Here is a 22,283-nt window from a genome sequence, read left to right as displayed (position 1 = left end):
TCCATATTACATTTCAAGTATAACTTGAACCAACCACACTATACTTAAGGCACATGAACTTCTCTTCCTGAGTATGTAGAGCATGGTTTTAAAAAGGGGTCCAATGAAGGGGATATCGGTTCAATCCCTGGTTGGGGCACTAAGATCCCACATGCCTCAGGGTGATAGAGCCCATAAGGTCTAGAGCCCGTGTTCCACAACAAGAGAAGCCTGCATACAGCAAGTAGAGAGAAGCCCCCGTGCAGCAACAAAGAGCCCATGTGCCACAACAAAGGCCCTGCTGCTGCTGCTAAGTCGCTTCAGTCGTGTCCAACTCTGTGCGACCCCATAGACGGCAGCCCACCAGGCTCCGCCATCCCTGGGATTCTCTAGGCAAGAACACTGGACTGGGTTGCCATTTCCTTCTCCAATGCATGAAACTGAAAAGTGAAAGTGAAGTCGCTCAGTCATGTCTGACTCTTAGCGACCCCATGGACTGCAGGCCACCAGGTTCCTCTGTCCATGGGGTTTTCCAGGCAAGAGTACTGGAGTGGGGTGCCATTGCCTTCTCCGAACAAAGGCCCAGAACAGCCACAAAAATAAAAATGCTGCTGCTAAGTCGCTTCAGTCGTGTCTGACTCTGTGCGATCCCATAGACCGCAGCCCACCAGGCTCCCTCGTCCCTGGGATCCTCCAGGCAAGATGCAAAAATAAAAACAAAGCTTTTTCCCTGCTAAATACAAAGAAAAATTTAGACTTCTCTTCAAATGAATGCAAAGAAGAGACATAGATACAATTTATATGGATCAATTGTTGTTTAGCTCAAAAGATTAGCTAGGGCACAAAAAGATGGCTATGAAATTATATATGCTTCGGTTAGAATTTTTCAATTTGTTGAGGGGAAAAAAATGATACCTTCTAGGGATTCTTGACCCTTAGAAATCGGTACAAGTGTTGATAGCTCTTTCCCAATTAAAAGCATCTTTGGTATATGTGCCGCCGAAGTGGGCACTAAAAGTATCTTTGATCAGGGGGATTCTGTGAGCTGAAAAGCAGAGTGCGGTAGCCCACATGCCCATGAGGTCAGGTTCACTGGCTCCTCTCAAAGCTGAGTCACGTCGCTGGCTATCAGCCTGCTCTCTGCACTGTCTCCAGCAGGGAAGGAAATGGACATCAGATGGAACCTGTCCTCCTGCATAAAGCAAAGTGACCTGCTTGGGGTTTCCCTCCAACTCATCGACATTCATGTTTCTCAAACTCGAAACCCACCTCTTTTTTTCCTTTAAAGCACAGCTCCTCCACCATCCCCATCTCAGCTAACCCAGCCTACTCACCACCTGGCAACACTCCAAGTTAACTAGCCTTCTTTAATGTACTTGGTTATTTCCTTATGCATTCCCATTGATTAAGCATCATTCTTATCATGCTTCCAAATCAGTCTGAGCTCCTGGGAACAGGAAATGTGTCTTGGTAAGTTCCTCTAATGTAGTGACTTAGTACCACAGATCCTGTGGGGATACAGTGAACATCTGTCAGCTGACCTCTGCATCCCAGCCCTCCTGTGGGGGCCCATGGCTGATGGAGTCACCTGTGGGAGGTCACTCATTGAGCAGCTATTGAAAGGCTCCGCCAGTGCCAGTCTAACTGGAGTCTCATTCCAGCACTGGTCGGACCATGTGAAGGAACAGGAGGAAGCAAATGCCTGGGTGGCAGCTCCAACACCTATTCCCTTTTTATGCTGTGAAGGATGAAAACCCTCTATCATCTCAGCAAAGAAGTCAATTACTAAAGGAATGCAACTGACAGGGTGAACACACTTAGCCACTGCAGCCTGATCTGATCTATATATCATCACATTACATCACATCACATGCTGGGAAAGGGGTAGACTGTGTTTAAGAGGAGGCCTACTTTTTTTTTTTTTTCCGGGAAAAAGTAGTCAGTTGCAACACAGTGCTATCAAAATCTTCATGAATCAAAATTTAAATTATCATCTAACTCTAATGATCTAGAAGGTACCAATCTAAAATACTTTTGATAACTCATTTCCCAAAGGCTTGTTATAGAAATTGCAATAAGAAGAGATGGGTTTCTTTGCTTTCCATGCACTAAAAAAAAAAATTCAAGATGATGGAAAAATCACCATTAGAACACCACTGTAATAATGGTTGCAAGCAAGATCTACTGACACATAGTAAAAATAAATGGTCAAAAGTTGGAGGATCTACAACAGGCTGAAGGGTAGAGTGGAGAGGGAGATGGGAGGAAGGTCTGAGGGGGAAGGGACATGGGTGTACCTATGGCTGATTCTTGTTTATATATGACAGAAAACCATAAAATTCTATAAAGCAATTATCCTTCAATTCAAAAATTAAAAAAAAAAAAGTTGGAGGATATTTGCATGGTTTCAAAGTACTTCCCCCCAAAATAGAAAAAATTAGTAACTTCACAGTGGAGAAGTGCTGGCCAACATGACCTTGACCAAGTGATCAAGGTTACATCATCAGTAATAAGACACTGACATCACTAACCCCCTGATATGATACACTGAGGTCACATTACTTCTGCAGGATTCTTGCCAAAAATGTCTAATCTTAAACTAATCAGGAGAAAACACCAGTCAAATCTAAATTGAGGGACAGTGTTTAGAATCACTGACTGGTACTCAAAATGTCAAGGTCATAAATGACAGTAAAAGACTAAAGAACTGTCACAGATTGGAGGAGACTAATGAGACACGACAAGTAAAGCCCACCTGGGATCCTGCAACAGGAAAGGGATATTAGTGGAAAAACTAGTGAAATCCAAATAAAGTCTGCAGCTTAAATAATGCTAGGGTACCAATGTTAATTTCTTGGTTTTGACAATTACACTGTAGTTTTATAATATGTTACCATTAGTGGAAGCTGCATGAAGCACATAACCAAACTCTGTACTATTTTTGCAATTTTTCCATAAGACTAAAATTATTTCAAAATAAATAAAAAGCAAGTTCCAACAATTCTGCTCATAGGTATATATACCACGAAGAACGGAAAGCAAGGATTCAGATACCTGTACCCCCGTGTTCACAAAAGCATTATTTGTAACAGACAAGAAATGGAAATAACCCAAGTGTCCATAAACAGATGAATGGATACATAAAATGTGGTCCATTCATACAATGAAGTACTATTCAGCCTTAAAGAACAAGATTCTGACACATGCTACAACATGAATGAACTTTGAAGACCCGCTTAGTGACATAAGCCAGTCAGAGAAGGACAAATGCTGCATGATTCCACTTATATTAGGTAACTAGCGGAAGTAAGAGACAGAAAGTAGGGTAGTGGTTACTATTCTGTTCAGGGCTGGGGGAATGGGGAATGGGGCATTATTAGTAATGTGCAGAGTTTCTGTTTGGAACAATAAATGTTAAAAGATAGTAGTGAGTGGTGATGATTACATGATATTGCAAATGTACTGAATTCCAGTGAACTGCCCACTCAAAAAAGGTTAAAATCATAATTTTTCATTGCGTATAATTTATTGCAAAAAGTGGGAAAAAACACTGAAAATTAGAAATAATTATCCAATTTAGGCAGACATAAAAACTTCACGTTTCCTACACTCAAATAAAAACAGAGGAATGACTTGATGGCCCACACTTTTTTCCCAGAGCTCCAAAGTTTCAAAATCGGTCATAGGCTAAAGCACAGATGCCTAAATTGAGATGTTCTCACTGCTGGAGAGCATCTTTTCAAAGTTTTCCAAAGAATAAGTTCTCAAAGAATAAGATTGAGGGTTCCTGATCTGTGCCCTGGTGCCTCCCACAGCATGCGAAGTTCAAATACTTGCCCCTCCAAAACAAAGAACTCAAATTCATAATATTAGCAGAAGGAAAAAGCAGGCAAATACGCACGCACGCACACACACACACATACACACACACATTCACTGACTCACACAGCCTGTTAACTTTTGTCAGAGGTTATCTGGGTCACAAGGTCCATCTTTTTTCAGGATAATCTGTGGTCCTGCTGATCTTCCCCCATCTCCTTTGCCCTTTCACCAATGATGGGGAGGGTCAAAGAAAAGAACTCTCAGAATAATCAACTCTATTAACTGGTCAGCTCTCTAACTGGTAAAGAGTAATCATGGAAAACGTGCTTTATTCACTGGGGGCATTTCAGGAGCACTGTCCTATAAAGGTTTGAAAGTAGCAGAGTTGAAAACAGTATGCTTTATTTTATTTTATTTTTTTTAACAGTATGCTTTAAAAACATGTGTGGGGGTCAGGGTCGGGAGGGTTGCACAGCAGAATCATCCTTTTGTCCTGAATGATAGGGGCACTGGGACAACTCAACACTTAAAGGCTTCCTCCTTGCAAGCAGCCCGCAGAGCCACTTACTAACTAAATAAATATGAAATAATAAGAAATTGATCTTATTGTTCCTTGCACATGCTTATTTTCTAAGCAGATAAGGAAATACCCAGCTCGGTCACTCACATGCACTTTTGTTTATTGTCCCAAATAGAATCCAACTGCCTTCAACAGTGATTCATTCCCTGTTGTGGATTTTCAAGAGAACCCCTGAAGGCAATTCAGATAAGGCTTCTACAAACAGTTCAAGTAACAGCAGAACTGCTTCTCAGGGTGGTGCTGGCTGACAGCTAAAATACCAGGCACACTATTAAGTCACTCCTGATACATCATTTCTCTTAAGGATGATGATTCTTTAAGGAAGGACCCCACAGCCCACTTTTTATTCCCCAAAGCTCATCACAGAGAGTAGGTTCTTTAAAAATACCCATTAATGATCCAAAAGGATACATGCACCCCAGTGTTCATTGTAGCAATGTTTACAATAGCCAAGACATGGAAGCAATCTAAATGCCCCTTGACAGAGGAATGGATAAAGATGTGGTACACATATACAATGGAATATTACTCAGCCATTAAAAAGAATGAAATAATGCCATTTATTTCAACATGGATGGACCTAGAAAGGGTCACACTGAGTGAAGTAAGTCAGACAGAGAAGGAGAAATATCCTATGACATCCCTTATCTGTGCAATCTAAGGAGAAATGTTACAAATGAATTCACAAAACAGAAAGAGACTCATAGACTTATAGAATGAACTTATGGCTTCCGGGTGAAAGGAGGGAGGGAAGAGATAGTTACGGAGTTTGGGACCGACATGTACGCATGGCTATATTTAAAATGGATAACCAACGAGGATCTACTGTATAGCACATGGAACTCTGCTCAATGTTATGTGGCAGTCTGAAAGGGAGAGGAGTTTGGGGGAGAATGGATACATGAGTCCCTTTGCTATACCACAATACAAAATTAAAAGTTTAAAAAAAAAAAACCTGTTAACCAGTTGATTTTCTTTTTATTCCATAAACTAATCATTCAGAAAAATAGAGTCCAGCCAATTAGAAGGTTGGAGATATCTGTTCAAATTAAGATGGAGATGGGGTTTTGTAGATGGATGGAAATTAGACTGGATCTTGGCTCTGAAACTACCTAGTGAGGGGATGTAATCAAGCCATCCATGTCTGAGTCCCTGTACACCCTCTTCCTTCCACCCAACTGTATTAAGTTCCCTACATACAAATGAGTTCCATTCTGAGAGCACATTCGAAAATCTAGTCTGTTTGTAAGTTCAACAAAGGTAACCGAGGTCCCTAACTAACACAATTGGCTATACAGGAGTACTGTGATAGGTTTATAATACTTTTCACACAAATAATATGTAAGAACAAATACAAAAAGTAAAGAAAACATTTTTAATCTTACAGTACAGTATCTTAGAAAGTACAGTAGTATAGTGCAACAGCTGGCACAGAGGGGCTGACATCAAGCGAACAGGCAAGTACCAGCTACATCACTGCGGCTTTTATGCCTGCTTCTGGACATCCTGGGCTTGAAATGAAGCTACTGTCCTACTGTACTCTATAGAGTACTGCAAAGTACACAAAAGCACAGCCGCTTGTAGAGGACGCAAGCACGTGGCAGTGCATCCCAGACACGTGGGAACGAATGTGACTGATTAGTGAACACACGTTCGCGTCTTTGAAAGGCCACAACTTGAAGGTGTGTACATAGGGGAGTTACTGTGCGTGAAATGAAGTTGGCAATACCTACCGTCCAAGGCTCTGAGGTTCAAATGGGCTCCTTGCACTCAATAAAGAGGTACCATTCATACGAGTGAAAGCAGGAGTTTTACAGATGCTTACCTCTCTCAGAGTTGGCTTGCCAATGAAAAAGTCTGTGTTTTTGCTGCTTTTGGGTGGGTTGAACTTGGGATTCAGAAAAGCACATCCATTTGCGATGGCCTCCAGGGGAGCTGGGCCTTCGTACGGGAACCCAAGACCAACAAACAGCTGTAAGACAGAGAAGCACACCACATGTAAACACGTCGACCAGGACTGGCGTCCCTGGCTCCCAGGGGTCTCTTCTGGGCTCCATGCCTGTGCAGACACCTCTGAGACTGGGAAGTTCCAAGGCCCTGGGGAGCTGGGGTGATGAGAAGCCAGTTTACAAGAGGACCTGAAAAACATGACCAGGGACCTTGGCCCAGGAAGGTGTTCAGGTCATTAGGAATTTCACTTCTCTGTAAAAAAAAAAAAGTAAAGGAGTAAGTGTTGGGGTGGGTAGTTGAGGGGGTAGGGAGGTGGGGGTATTCAAAGAACAACAACAACAACAAACCTCAAGACTTAACAATAATCTTTCTGTAATGCAACAGGAGACATGACTGGAAAAACACTTGCTTAACTAAACAGAAGGTTTCTTCATTGAACCAAAGGAACAACAGGCCCTTTCAGGGATGCTGGGCACAGGGACAGAGAGGTCGCTCGGCAGTGTGATTGCAGTTCACATGGAGCTGCTTGGAAATGATGGGAGGTCAGCAAACATGGGTTTTCATAATGGGGTTTTCACTGGGGGACATCAACATCTTGGTTTTTATTTTCTTCTCGATGTGGGGAAAGGGTGCAGAGCTGTGACTGGGCAAGGCTTTCCCTCTCCAGCAAGTAACCCCTGAGTTGTCCCCACAGCAGACAACAGATGGCAGCAAAAACACATCTCAGAGTCCTTGTAGAGAATGCTGCGGCCCAGAGCCCCCGTGACAAAAGGGACTTGCTGCAGTTCAGTGGCTCTGATTCCTGAGACCAGAAATGAAACATCATCGCATAGAAAGGCCTCCCTGTGAACCCGCCTCCCAGGGTGTTTCACACCACTGAGGGGCTGTGTGTCCCGACGGGCAGGGTCTGAGTCTGGGCTTGGTGACATGTGAGATCTCCCTAGCCACATGAAGGAGCTGCTCCTGAAACCTCTCCAGTCTCGGAGGCACATCCAGTGGCAAAGGACAACTGGGCCCCAGCGCCTCCTTTTCTTCTGCCATCACACTGGGGAACAACCACATGGCCAGGCCCCCAAAGTGAAGGAAGCTGCTGGCTTGGACATGGCTGGATGCCTGATTCTCTTCTCCTGGGTCCTCTCCCCAGCCATCCTATCTCTGCAGCTTTAATTGAATGATGATTTGGAATGGTTCTGTCTAGAGAGCCCTGAGTACAAGCTGCTGGGTTCCCCAGGCAACACTGGAAGATGAAGCATGTATGTGCTGGGCACCCGATTCCAGGGCTTAACCCAGTGTGGCCCACGTTGGCCATACTGAAGAGTCAGGAAGCCCCTGCAGGGAATTTTCTGGGGCAAGAAACTAAAATCTCAGGTTTTCTGGAGAGACATCCTATAACTGTATGCTCTTTTGCACAGAACAGTGTACTGAAGTGTTTTGTTGTTTAGAAGAATAACCTTTCCTAGCTTGTAGACCTTGAGATGATTCTCAGAGACATCCACAAGGGAAGGAACCATGGAGGAAAAGCTTTGAGAAGCCAGCTGAGCTTCCTCTGCTGGTGGCGGTCATTTCTCCTGGAGCAGAAGAACCAGAGACACAGAGGGGAGGGAAACATGGTAGCCGGATCCTGGAAGCTGTCTGGTAGGCCCCAATTTTGGGTCTTATTATGTAGCTAACTTTATTTTCTTGGGCTCCCAAATCACTGTGGATGGTGACTGCAGCCTTGAAATTAAAAGACGCTTGCTCCTTGGAAGAAAAGCTATAACAAACTTAGACAGCATATTAAAAAGCAGAGAGACCACTTTGCCAACAAAGGTCCATCTAGTCAAAGCTATGGTTTTTCCAGTAGTCATGCATGGATGTGAGAGTTGGACCAAAAAGACAGCTGAGCACCGAAGAACTGATGCTTCTGAACCATGATGCTGGAGAAGACTCTTGAGACAAACCAGTCAATCCTAAAGGAAATCAACCCTGAATATTCATTAGAAGGACTGATGCTGAATCTCCAATACTTTGGCCACCTGATGCGAAGAGCCAACTCACTGGAAAAAACCTTGATGTTGGGAAAGACTGAGGACAGGAGGAGAAGGGGACGAGAGAGGATGAAATGGTTGGATGGCATCACCGACTCAATGGACATGAGTTTGAGTAAACTCTGGGAGATAGTGAAGGACAGGGAACCTGGCATGCTGCAGTCCATGGGGTCCCAAACAGTCAGACATGAGTGAGCGACTGAACAACAACAACATGTAGCTAATAGGAGTTAGACTGTCAGAAGAACTTACATGTACAGGGTGTGGCCTGTGCATGCACCTTAGGGGTGGGGTACAACTGACAACAGTAGAAGAAATGAAGGAACTGGCGGGAAGATCTAGTTCCAAGACATCCAGCTTCATTAAACATGAAGAATCCAGGGATACTATCCTTGAGGCTTTTGATCTCTGTGATCTGTCACCCCAGACGGATTTAGGGGAGGAGGTGCCAGCTCTCCAGGGAAAAGAGGACCTCTATCAGGCTGTGGCTGGACTCAGGAAAGCACAGGGCTTCCAGATCCTGAAAGATGCAGACAGGGGTCTCCATTGGTTTAACCAGAGACCACAGTATTTCCTAACCTCTGAAAATCAGGGCCTGCCATGAAGCACTGACACTGTCATCAACGCCAAACTGCAAAGAATAACTTTGGAGGAAATGCAGGAACCACAATGCTTGTCTATTTAAATCGAAAATCCTGGAAAAAGAAATTTAATTAGTTCCTTCAGACCTACCAATCTGAACCCATTAATTAAAAGGATTTGAGGCTGTTGCTTAATGGACTCAAATGTGACCCAGGTTTAATTATATCTGAATAACAATTTGCACCATCTCTTCTGCCCTGCTGGCAACTGAGTATCTCAGTACACATAAAATAAACACTTTGGGCTGACTCTCCAAAGCCCCACCAGTTCATAATGAATCTTAAGCAAACACCACACAACTTCTTGGCAATGAGTCTTCATCACACTAATTAGGATTGCAGGAAATGCACTACTTGCAAACACCAAAACAACAGTTTTTTGTCCCTCCTGTCAACAAACAACTTTTCTTCTTGCTTCCTGTGTCCTCATTACCTGTGATGTTCTAATGTAGCAGATGTATTAAGGTCAAATAGCATACTTGAGGTTTGAATGACAAGAGGACAGGCAGAGTTTGTCACCACCAAGGGCATTCTGTGAACTTGTGAGGACTTATGGTCTTGCCACACACTGGCACTTAACCACACTGAATTGCTTTTCCCCCAACTCCCCACTCCCCCATCATTCTGTCCACTTAGATTTCCTTAGCACAGGAACAAGAGAGACACTGCAAGAATGCATTCAAGTGCAAAGGCTCAACTCAGGAGGAAGCAGTATGTTTTATTGATACTTCATCTTGTCTTCAGAAGCCTAGACTGTAATGAGGATATTCCAGATGACAGAACATCTCCATGGCTGCAGCTTGACTCCATCAATGAGCGTTTCTAAATAGAGCTCTAAATTACATGCTCTAAAATTTAACTTTTGAACTAATACTAAGGAAGAGAGGACAGATGAAGCTCCAGGACTGGGACGTCCCTAGGTATCAACAGAGTTCAGTTAAACTACTCAGATTTTCACTCTGTGTGAAAGGAGGAACGAAATTGTTTTAAACCCGTAAGTGAAGCAGTTGACAAAGAATCCCTTAAGAGCAGATAAAAGTAGTTCTTAGACATCAGTGCATATATGTGGAATCTAGAAAAAAAAATGGTACAGATGAACTTATTTGCAAAACAGAAATAGAGACATGGACGTAGAGAACAAACATATGGACACCAAAGGGGTGGGAAGTGGGAAGAATTGGGAGATTGGGACTCACATATACACACTATTCAGTTCAGTTCAGTCGCTCAGTCGTGTCCGACTCTTTGCGACCCCATGAATCCCAGCATGCCAGGCCTCCCTGTCCATCACCAACTCCCGGAGTTCACTCAGACTCACATCCTTCGAGTCAGTGATGCCATCCAGCCATCTCATCCTCTTTCATCCCCTTCTCCTCCTGCCCCCAATCCCTCCCAGCATCAGAGTCTTTTCCAATGAGTCAACTCTTCGCATGAGGTGGCCAAAGTACTGGAGTTTCAGCTTTAGCATCATTCCTTCCAAAGAAATCCCAGGGCTGATCTCCTTCAGAATGGACTGTATAAAATACATGACTAATGAGAACTTACTCTATAGTACAGGGAACTCTACTTGGTGCTCTGTGGTGACCTAAACAGGAAGGAAATTCAAAAAAGAGGAATATATGTATATGCGTGGCTGATTTATTCTGATGTACAGCAGAAACTAATACAACAATGTGATGCAACTAAACTCCAATTTAAAAATTTTTGTTTGTTTGTTTTTCAAAAGGTAGTTGTTAGGCAGATTCCATGGCTGTGGTAGGTTTCCAGGCTCTCTCTCTCAAGTGGAATATCCAGGATAACCCAAACCAGGAGATTGCATGCCCAACAGACACTTTTCTGACTTGTTTTCATTAGCGAAGTTGATGGAGTCACTCAGGATGGAGTCTGAGCAACAGTCAGCCTCAGTTCATCCAATAAATAGATTATCAACACAAAGTGATCAGGACAACAAAGTGGTTAAGAACACAAGCTCTGGAGTCAGGTCGACCAGGTTTCTAAGCCTGACTGTACCATCCCCTAGCTCTGTAACTGTAAGAAATTGTTATGTGCCTCTCTCCATGGATTATCTGAGGTCCAGTGATAATGCATTTTCTCTAGTTACAGGTCTCAGTCAAGGTAACACAAGCTCTCTGAGCCTGTCTCTTCATGTGTAAAATGGCTGAAAGTAATAGTGCTTTTTTCATGGGGCTGCTGTGAGGATTCAAGGAGATATTTCATAGAAAGGATGTATTCCAAGGTTTGGTTCTAGTGTTTAGTGAACACTGACTAAGTTCAAACCCAAGTTCCACTTGGTACCCCTATGGGCCACATGCTGTGGCTAAGTCTTGTTTACCTTTCAGATAATGACTGGGAATCATTATTTGGTAACAGGTATCCCTTTTATATTTTTAAAAAGAATCCACACAAGGCTGGGCATGGAGAAATTTTATTTTCCTGATAAGTGATGCTTTCATGTAACCCAAAGGGTCTCTCTCTGGACATCTGTCTTTCGTTCAGTACTGAAAGAGGAGGCAACAGTGGCCAAAATCTCTTCCCTATACATTTAGCTACTCCCTCTCCCGATCTCCAGGATTCCCCGGTGGCTCAGATGGTAAAGAGTCTGCCTGCAATGCAGGAGGCCAGAGATCTATTCCTGGGTCTGGAAGGTCCACTGGAGAAGGAAATGGCAGCCCATTCCAGTATTCTTGCCTGGAAAATCCTATGGATGGAGGAGCCTGGTGGGCTACAGTTCATAGGATCACAAAGAGTTGGATATGACTGAGTGACTACACTTTCTCCTGACTTCCATAAGCCCCTAACCGATACTACCTGAAAACTGTCTTCTAAAGATCCACAAGGACAAAGGAGACAAAGGCAATATTTGCCAAACAGGTTTAAGTGCCTAAGGTTAGTTGGATGTTAAATCCAAGTCTGTTTCCTGGAGACCAGCTCATTGGGCAGACTCCAAGACTATGCCCAGCTACTTACGGGGCCTTCCATAAACAAAACAAAACATATAGCAACATCAAAACCACAGGATTGGTTTGTGCAAAGTCTCTGCACTTTGGTCATTTGGAAGCCCCAGCACAAAATCAAACACATCACAATTTGCACTGCAAATCCACAACTTTGAAGACGAGGAGGAACAGAACATTCAGATACACATACAACTGCAGATGCTGACCATCTTCAACTGTGCCTGTGTGAAAGGTCTACACGAAAAGGCAGTTCAGGTGCACCCCTTGGAGAAGCCTCCCCCACGCACCTCTCACCCCAATTCCACGCCAGGCCAACCACTCAGCTCTCAACAGTGAGGAGGCGTCACAGGCCTGCTCACTACCACAGGAAAGTGGGCTCTATACTGAGGTCAGAGGACTTTAGTGATGAAGAGAGAATTCATGGAAAGGGCTTAGCACAAGGAAACGTTAGAGAAAATGGGTGCAAAACCCCGTGGTCACGTGTACCATGGTAACATGAGCCAGTTAAATGTGTCACAACTGGCTCATGCCCTCCACGTGGGCTCAACTTGGTACTTCCCTGATGTCACCAATCACAGGGCAACATTTTCCACAACCGAATGGTTGCCCTGTGTATGAGGGGTCCCACCCAGTGAGGTCTCCTGTTGGGATCACTATTTTTTTTTTTTTTTTGCATTATTACTCCTCCTATCTGTGTACTTTTCACACAGTTAAGTCACCTATTTACCTGTCTGCCTCCTCTGCCACAGTAGTATCCTCCTGTAGGCACAACTGCCTTCGTCAGCCCCAGATCCAGAAAGCCTAGCACAAGTCCTAGAATATATTCTTTACTTCACCAACATTTGTCAGATAAATGGGCAAAAGACTAAATATTGCCAGATCTTCCAGCAATCGAGCATCTCTGTAAGGAGAGGATGAGCAATTTTTGTGTGCTATTTGTGTGTGAGGAGGTACCTTTGTTCTTGAAGTCCCAGAGGTTAACTGAATCCTATGTCCAAACATTCTTCATTTTACATACATACGTGTGAGGGGAGGGGAGAGGATGGAGTGTGTGTGCATGTGTACACAAAATACTCTCCATCCAGTTAAGAGAATGGCTTTTGCAACTGGTCACTTGCTTGACTGCTTGAGGGTAAATATTTCAGTATCTGAAATAGACATAGAAGATGGATTGCTCCATCAGTAAGCTCACTCTTGGGCTCTCTCACAGGGCCTGGAGATGTGGGCATAGCACAGAGAGACAGGTAGGCATTGGGTATCAGAAGGACCTTGTCCCCTGCTGGGGAGATATTAGAGATCAAGGCACACGATTCTTGAGAAATGCAAGAAATCACTCCTAGGGGCATGGCTCCAAGGTCCCAGATGACTAGCGGACTTCTCTTTGTCTCCTTCATCATTCTTTATACAGTTACCTGAAGGCCTCTACAAGCCAGGCCCTGAAAAGGCATCTGCCAACAGAACAAGTGGAGCCCTTGAATTCTCCTGGAGCTGTGCAAGGAGTCTGTTCCATCTCTGGTCCCTGGACAGAGGTTGCCTGAAGCCCCGGGTTTTTGAGAGAGCTTGTGCAACCACATCCAAGCTCGTGGGATGAGCCACAGTTGACTGAGGAGGCCAGACTCAAGGATGGGTTAGAGCAGGGACAGAAGTGCACACTGCCTGTCTTCCAACCCTGTCTAGGCTTCTTGGGGAGCCCCACAGCTAAGTTGCTGAGCTGACCTGGTAGGGAAACAGGGCCGTCACACCCTACCAAGGGCTGGAGGGGGACATGGCCAGAGGTGTGGGTAGAAAAGACACGTGGCAACAGCAAGAGCAGTAGCTGCTACTTCCTCTGCGTTCAAATAGGCACAATGTGTTCTTGACTTTCACTGTCAGAAATGGGGGTTCCTGTTTGGGCTCACTCCAAATGGTCCTCCAACCCAGTGAGGGATGTGAATGCCCCATTTCATAAGGAAATTCCCCGGTGAGACTGAAAGGGGGGTATGTGGGCACAGGGAGGTGAAATTTGGGAAATGGAAGAAAGAAACCTCAATAAGAGAGATGGGGATTGAAGCTAAAAATTAACATGTGCCACCCCACTCAGCCCTTAACTGCTGGTTTAAGATGCTCTCCTGGATTTTGCTGGCCTGAGTGGCTTGTCTATAGTTTTCTGATACATTATGAGTTCATCCACATGTATATGCCTATTAGAAGAGTCTTCCAGATTTGACAATTTCCCGGCTCTTTGAGCCCTGACATGAGGGTGACACGGATCCCATCCTGTCTCCATAGGCTCTGTGTACCTGGGCCCCTCTTGGCACGCCAGGACAAAATTCTGCTGAGCAGACGGTTTCCTGGCTTGATGCAGAGATTCAAAGATGGTTCATAAAGAAAAATAATGAGTCAGAAGCTGATTATGCATCCATCATTTCAATCTGTGTCTAGACCTCGAGGGGCACCCGACCCACTTCCCGCTCTCATAACAAGTCTGAGGAGCATGCAAGTCCCATTCATTCCACGCGCATTTGCTACTCTGCATCCCCAGTTCTCCACTTTCGATGTGGATTGGAATAAATCGCTTTTAAATTGCTCAGAGACACTGAGGAAGGAATTAGAGGCAGAAAGGGTTATAAATGCAAAGCCTGACTAGTCTTTAGTGTCATTATTCCAAAGCCCAAGATTCATTCATTTCACTGCCTGCTGCTGTGTTCTGGGTATATGGGGAGGCTCAGAGATACACTGCCTCATTTTCATTGCATTTACCAACTGTTTTAGCCGTAATTCTACTTGGAGAGCTTTCATATGTGCTAGTCAGAGGAACAAGCAATACAAAATGGGATCAGTGACATCCTCTGAAGGTACTAGTTTTTCAAGGATAAATAGTTGCTCTTGCACTCAAAATTCCAATGTAATCCTTGGTTCCTGGGCAATATCTTATATCATGGCCTAGGCCTTCCAGACCCCCTCTCTGCTCCTCCCCAAATACCAGGGACCCCAGCTTCAGCCTATTTCCCGTTCTCTAACAAAGTAAGTGGATGATCGGTAAGGAAGGGTTCTTTTAAGATTTACAAAGCTGAGTAAGACATTCATGCGGCTAGGTTAACATAAGCACGTGAGACAGTGACGACGGAGAACCAGTGCTACCAGATGTACTTTTAAAGGAGCTTGAGCTGTTTCCACATTCTGAGGTGGGGGAAAGTAAAATGAGGCAAAAACACTGCCACCAAAGAGCCCTGACATTCTAATGCGTCCAAATGTCCTCCTAAGACAGAAGGTGAACGCAAAGTCAGCAGTACAAACCGGTGAGCACACTTCACTCTGGAATGGCCCCCGTCATCAGCCTGCAGATGACCTTGTATGGAAATAAAATCTTAAGCAAACCAGATCTTTGGCCAAGAAGAGAAAACTATCAAATGAATGTATTCACGGCACCATGTGCATGACTTGGGAGGTAGCATTGTTCAAACGCAGAAAGGAGATGCAGATTCTTTCAGCTGGTGAGTATCCACTGAATATTCTTATGTACATGTGTTTATTCATTAGGATGGTTCATGGAGGGCCTAGCAGAGCTTTCATTTGCTACCCCCTCACCAAAAGAATTCCTGAGTCATGGTTCTCTCCAGGGTGAGCTCAGTGACTGCGGATAAGCCCAACTCTATAGTCTTGTTTCCTCCTGTTTAGAATGAAGTTAATAGTAATACCTGCCCTGCCTGCCTCTGCTTACTTCTGAGAAGCAAACAGGACAGCATTTGTGAATATGCTTTCCCACACTGATGTATCATACACACGGATCAGAAATGCTGTGATGCCACAGACGCTCGTCCACCCAGCCTCTGTCCTCTACCCTGGAAATGAAAATGCAGCCAGCAGGGACCAGGGCTGAACAATTCACTGTTGATACTGTGCTTCCCTCGGCCTGAGGAAACACTCGGGCAGAGATCATACTTGTTTCTTTGCTCTTGTATCTTGTGTGTGATGCCTGACATGCAGGAGCTGCTTGAGATATGTGTGTAAAATTCACAGTTTATTTTTTTACTATTTTGTTTGTAAAATTGGGGTATAGTTGCTTTACGATGTTGTGTTAGTTTCTGCTGTACAACAAAGTGAACCAGCTATACGGTGTGCATATCCCCTTCCTCTTGGACCCCTCACCACACCCCACCGCACTCTCTAGGTCATCCCCAAGCATGGGGCTGAGTGCCTTGTTGCTACACTGCAGGTCCCCACTAGCTATTTACACGTGGTAGTGTATGAGTGTTAATCCCAGCCTCCCAATCACCCCATCCCCACTTCCCATCCAACATGCTCACATGTCCATTCTCTACGTCTGTATCGCTATTCCTGCCCTGCCAGATAGATTCATCTGTACCATTTTTCTAAATTCCATATATATGTGTTAATTAATAAAGATGATTTTCATATGTATTGCAATTTTATTATCTAACAATTCTGCGGTTTCAATTCTTTTATTATCTATAAACAATTCGCTGTAGCCTGATGTATCTGTCTTATACCTGTGATGCTATTGTGTACAATACTATAACCCTTTAATGGATTGTAGTATTTTACCTAAAGAACGTGCAGCATTTTTAGGCAGCCTTCAGGAATCTATGTTATAAACGTGTGAAAAGGTAGTCTATCTTGCTCAAAAAATGAGAAAAGTATGAACACTGACAGACTATATAATATCCGTGGAGTCATTTTGGCTGTAACCTTTAAAACTAAAAATATATATATCCTTTAGTCCAGCAATTTCTGATAGGGAAAGATTTTCAAGATATATTTATACATGTACATAAACACACATACACATTCATTCTGGATATTTTCAATACTAAATATGTTGGATTAAAAAAATATTCATAAACATGAGGAACACATCAAAGTGCCAGCCAACCCTTAGAGGTCCAACAATGATCTATTTGCAGGTCCCCTAACTGCACTGGGTACATCCAGAAAGGACAGAGATTGCCAAGAGGATGCCCTTATAGTGTCAAGACCATGCTCATCATGCCACAAAAATGCCTTCCATCGGTGGCTCTCCCATCTATTCACACACATATACTGAACTCTACATCTGTGACAATCAGACCCTCAGCTCCTTGTCAAAGTTTATCTTCCACTATTTCCCAACACAGACTCACTGGGTTGGTCTCCTGACTCTCCTGAATGTATCATCGCCACCCTTGCAATCTGACTCACTCCTGTTTGTGCCAAATGCCAGGTGCATCCACACCCCACCCATCTTTCATCTCACACCTTTCATGACGCTTCCTCTGCTCCTTGAGCCACCAAGACTCTCCCCTTATCAGAACTTCTCCAGTGCCCAGCATAAACTTTTTGAACAAGCAAATGTGATGAACCACTAACAGAGGTGCCTGGGGAGGTGGGGGAGTTGAGCACTGCAGGCTTGCTGAGAAAGTTGCTGCTCTCTGAGAAAGGGTGACAGCCTCACCTCTCCTGCTTGTCACTGTTTCCAGCCCCTCACTTAATGGCTGGCACAAAGCAGGTCCTCAGCAGATAAGCCTTCAATGGTAGCAACCTCCTTCCCCAATTCACTACCTTTTAAGCTATAACTGGTTTAAAGTATCACTACCCAGAAATGACCAGAAGATCCGTACACCAATGGAAATAAAGCATGGAAGATGTCAATCCCATTTTCAACACCAACAAAAACAAGCCTCTGCCCAACATCATGGATGCATTTTTATAACAACAATGAAAAACTCACCTTGGTTTCTCGGAGAAGAAACTGCAAGTCTCGTCCGCTGAGGATCCCGTGGTTTTTCACGTAACTGGGAATGTTCTTCGTGCTGGAGCCGTAAACAGTCGCGTGTACTTCCGTGTATGTGTGGATGATGTCCAAGTAGACCTTCTTATTCTAAAGAGGGGACACAAGGAGAAGGCATTTCTCTTTTCATTCTCATAACAACCTGTCTCATGGCTGGAGACCACAAAGGCAGGAGTTCTTAACATGGAGACTGCACAAATTTGGCAATCCAACTCGTAAAACTTCTTTTAAAAGTAACCTGACTGGATTTTAAGGGCAAAAAAAGTCACATGGATGCTGTATAACTTTGCAAGAAGAAATATATTATATAGTGACCTACTACTGAATACCAGCGATGGCTCAAGGCTGACTGCTCTGAAGTACTGTCCTCGCCTTGTAAATTACCAGGGATCCAACACTTTGCTTTTGGCTTGTCTTCCTTATGAGGGAGGAAGTTTGGGGGAAGGAGCACAGAGAAGGCAGTCAGTTGGACTGGAATACTTATCTGGAGATGGTAAGCTGTCCCTGAGGAACACAAACATCCTCAGCTCTTGCCAATATTTCTAGTGATGATTAACTCATGTTGTCAGAACTGGATCCCACCTAATTCAGATCATGGGGAGATGAGCGTTTCCCACAGTATACACTGATTGACTTGGCAGATAGAGATAATGAGAACATTCAGGTAGACAAAAGGTGGAAGAAAGATTAAATGTAGACTCAGATGAGTCCTGAAACATTCACGAGTAGTCTTACTTTTCTTAGAGGCAAAACAGAACCTCTCTCTATTATTCGTGAGCATTGAATTTGAGGCACATTTTCTAAATCAAAACCACCTGGGAGGAGGAAGTAGGCTCCCTGTCCCTCTTCACGTTTCTGTGTGACTAAGTCATAGAAGCCGGATTCTGTGGGTTGTCCTTTGAGGTGTTTTTTTGGGGGGACATTTGAAAGATTCAAGGTCTGCAATGTTTTCCAGTTGTAGGAGAGTGGGACAAGGTTTTTCTCATTTGAAGCCTGTTTTCACACACTCCAGGCAAGTATAATAATCGCCAGTTTTGTGACTTAGGACCACAAAGGACCTGGGGTTATGGCATCAGCGGCCACTGAGCCCCTGATGGGAAGCAGCAGCCTTGGGGTGGGACCCGCACTCTGACCTGCGGGGGCAGCTCCCTCCACCAAACGGGCATCCTGAGCCCTGTTCAGTGTCTGCCCCCGCTTTACCACTCAGTGAGGATATTACAAAGCACTCAACTTTGGGGGATACATGTTTCAAATCAGGCATCCAAAGTCTTCATGATGGAAAAACAGTACACTTCACAGTCTCTATTTTATGCACCGAAGAAATTTGTGTGGGAATAAGCAAGTCGACCTTGCACCCCACTGTATGAATAAAATAAACGCTCCAACTGAAAGTCTAATTTCATGCCATGTTTGGTGGGGCCGGAAAATGCTAAATTCATTACTTGAGAGATGTATACCCTTCCATTCGTGCAGAGGTGACTAGGAACAGTTTACAAACCATGACTCCCACTCACAGCTTGAGCCAAATTTAGGATCACCTTCCTGGTGTGAGTAAACAGGAGGGGGTCTATGACACACTTTCTGTGCTAGAGAGACCTGATCACTCCTTCTCAGGGGTTCTACCCCCTCCCCTAGCCCTTGCTAGGTAGGCAGGGGCTTCTGTAACCCTGGCCCACCCCCTGCCAGTGCTGATGGGCCCAGGTGTGTCTTTCCTGAGGGGGACCCATCCCCAGGCTGCCTGCCAGCCTGGGACAGAGTGGCCGGACTCAGGAAAATGAGCTGAGCCAGTCAGGACCCTTTCTAGGGGGCTTAGATCCTAGTCACAGAGAGATGACTGCCAGATGGCCAGGGGCTTTAGAGCACCAAGGTCATGTGGTGTTGGAATCTGGGCAATTACAGACCAGATACAAGTCAGCTGCCAGTTCAAGGGAAACAGGTAAGAGCTGGATGGAGCAAAGAGAAAATAGTAAGAGGGACCTAGACTGACTGAGACCTAGACATTCCTCCTGTAAGTGTGACAGGGAGAGGGCACAGCGGGGGAGGTGGTGGGGGAGGAGGGAGAGAGAAGGGGAGGAGGAGGAGGAGCAAGGAAAGAGGTGGAGGAGGGAGAGAGAAAGGGGAGAGGGAGGAAGAGAGACAGACGGGGGAGGGGGAGACAGACTGAGGAGGGAGAGGGAGGGAGGGGAAGCGGAGAGTTAGAAGAGGGGGTGAGGAAGGAAGAGCAGAGGGACAAAGCGAGATGGGGAGAGGAGTGAGTGAGAAAAGAAAGCAGGGAGACAGAAGAGAGGAAAGCAGGGTCAGAGGTGCTTCTGGGTACCACCCCATCCGCAGCTGTTCCCTGCTCTAAACCCCCAGGTCTTTCTGGATCCTTACAGTAACAGCACCTTCCCAGCACTTGTTTGTATCTGGGCCACTGCAGGGAGATTCCTACCATCCAAAAGGAGGTCTGCTAGGACATCAAGCTGGGCTTTTGGCAGGGATGGGACTGGGTTGGGGATGAGGTGGGGGGCAAGCATCCTTCCTTTAATAAAGCAAAAAAACACATTTCCCTGTGAAGAACCAGCTGCTAACTAGTGAGGATAGACCCACAGTCCCTGACCAGGTCCGCAGTAAGCCACAAAGGAGAGCAGGGAGAGATCACCCGGGTCCTAACTTGGAGAAGAGCACTCAACTGGGTTCCTGAACCAAACCCTGGGGAAGGGAGCAGGAGGAGACAGGAGCTCTGCCACTCATCCCAGAAAAGGCTGTGGTGCCTTGAAGTTTCACCAGGGGGTAAGTTTAGGCAAATATGAAGAAGTATTTGCCAAGCTCAATAAAGTCTATGAATTTATTAACATGAAAGCATGGTAAAATCTGAAAGCAGAAGTACCCTTCAGAGATGATTCTGTTAATTTCACAACAGGTTCTGAGTGGAAAAAAGTTTTCAGACATAACCCTAACCTTTCAGGTTGACACGACAATAAAGAAATTTCCATCTCATGTTGCCACTTGTTCTGAAGAAATCAGGTGAGGGTGAGCCACACTATGGATTCCAGGCAAAGGAATTTGAACCACGAATGCCGAGTGCCCTGGCCCCTCCCTTCCCAAGTGAATGCTCACCGGATGCCCAAAGAAGCATCTCCATGGGCTCCCAACCACTGTTTGAATTTGGGGTCCAAAAATCCAGCTATCTCCTGTACCTCTCCATCTGTGTTGCCACAGACACTTCCAACTCTTAATGGGTCAGAAATGGAATGCAGTGCCTGACTTTCCCAGACCAGCATCACACTGCCGCCCCGCTCCCCACCCTGCCCCCCCCAGCCCCCCCCCCACCCCCAGCTCCTGATCTCAGTAACTGGCATTATCTGCTAGCCAGTTACCGGAATCACACTTGTCATTTCACACATCAAATTAGTCACAAAGTGCTGCTGATGCTGCCTTTGTAATATCAAATTGTCTCCTCCCCTCCAAGCTGCAATCTTTGCTCACCTGGACTGGACTAGGATGAAAACAACCAGTATCTTAACAACCTGCCTGAGGCTCAGAAAGATGACACAACTTGTCCATGGTCCAGCAGCCCTGGGACGGATTGCAAAAGAATCTGTATGGCTTGATGCCATTTTTTAACCATGAAGAGCAGTATTATTCAATGGTATGCATATCAACAATACTTTACATGGATATTTGTAGTTAACTATAAAAATATACATGGGGATGATAGATACCAACTTCCGGCTATTGATTACTGAGAAGAAAAGGGAGGGCTTGGGGAGGTGGATGGAGCTTCAACGATATTTGAACTATATCATTTTTCTGGTAAAGAAAACTATTGCACAGTATCAACATCTGTACATCTAGGTGGTGGGTATGTTTTATATATTTCACAATTAAAAGAGAGAAAAATTAAAATGCATGTAATTAACAAAAAATAGAAACCAGTCTGTATGACACTGAGGCTTACACCATTGCCATCTCACATCTCTTGCTAGGCTCCTGTACCTGTACAAGTCGCTTAGTCATCTCAGACTCTTTGCGACCCCATGGACAGTCCATGGAATTCTCCAGGCCAGAATACTGGAGTGGGTAGCCTTTCCCTTCTCCAGGAGATCTTCCCAACCCAGGGATCGAACCCAGGTCTCCCACATTGCAGGCGGATTCTTTACCAGCTGAGGCACAAGGGAAGCCCAAGAATACTGGAATGGGTAGCCTACCCCTTCTCCAGTGGATCTTCCCCACTTGGGAATGGAACAGGGGTCTCCTGCATTGCAGGCAGATTCTTTACCAACTGAGCTATCAGGGAAGCCCCCTTGTTGGGCTCAGTTCTTTCGGTAAAGAGGTTCAAAGGATCTTCTTTTCTCCTCAATGGATAATGCTATCTTTTGTGTTTAAGAAACAAGGATAAATTAGGAGGCTGGCATTAACATATACACACTACTATTTATAAATTAGGCAATTCACAAGGATATACTATATAGTACAGGGAACTCTACTCGATATTCTGTAATAACCTATAGGAAAAGAATCTGAAAAAGAGCAGATATATGTACATGTATAACTGAATCACTTTGCCCAACACCTGAA

At 44.8% G+C, this 22,283-nt stretch overlaps 1 protein-coding gene across 4 annotated transcripts in view; it reads right to left on the bottom strand.

Moving 5' to 3' along the window:
* Window positions 1-22,283, bottom strand: part of MGAT5 (alpha-1,6-mannosylglycoprotein 6-beta-N-acetylglucosaminyltransferase) — a 399,290-nt gene that overhangs the window by 40,151 nt on the left and 336,856 nt on the right. For all 4 annotated transcript variants that reach the window (XM_070389588.1, XM_070389598.1, XM_070389571.1 and 1 more), the window contains 2 exons: window positions 17,664-17,813; window positions 6,207-6,353 (listed from right to left, as the gene is read on the bottom strand). In XM_070389588.1, the coding sequence (XP_070245689.1) occupies window positions 6,207-6,353; window positions 17,664-17,813 (297 nt within the window). The remainder of the gene's footprint in view (window positions 1-6,206; window positions 6,354-17,663; window positions 17,814-22,283) is intronic.

The sequence above is a fragment of the Bos mutus genome, chromosome 2 (genome assembly GCF_027580195.1).
Source record: "Bos mutus isolate GX-2022 chromosome 2, NWIPB_WYAK_1.1, whole genome shotgun sequence".
Lineage (NCBI taxonomy): Eukaryota > Metazoa > Chordata > Mammalia > Artiodactyla > Bovidae > Bos > Bos mutus.
This window is presented reverse-complemented; position numbering and strand designations above follow the sequence as displayed.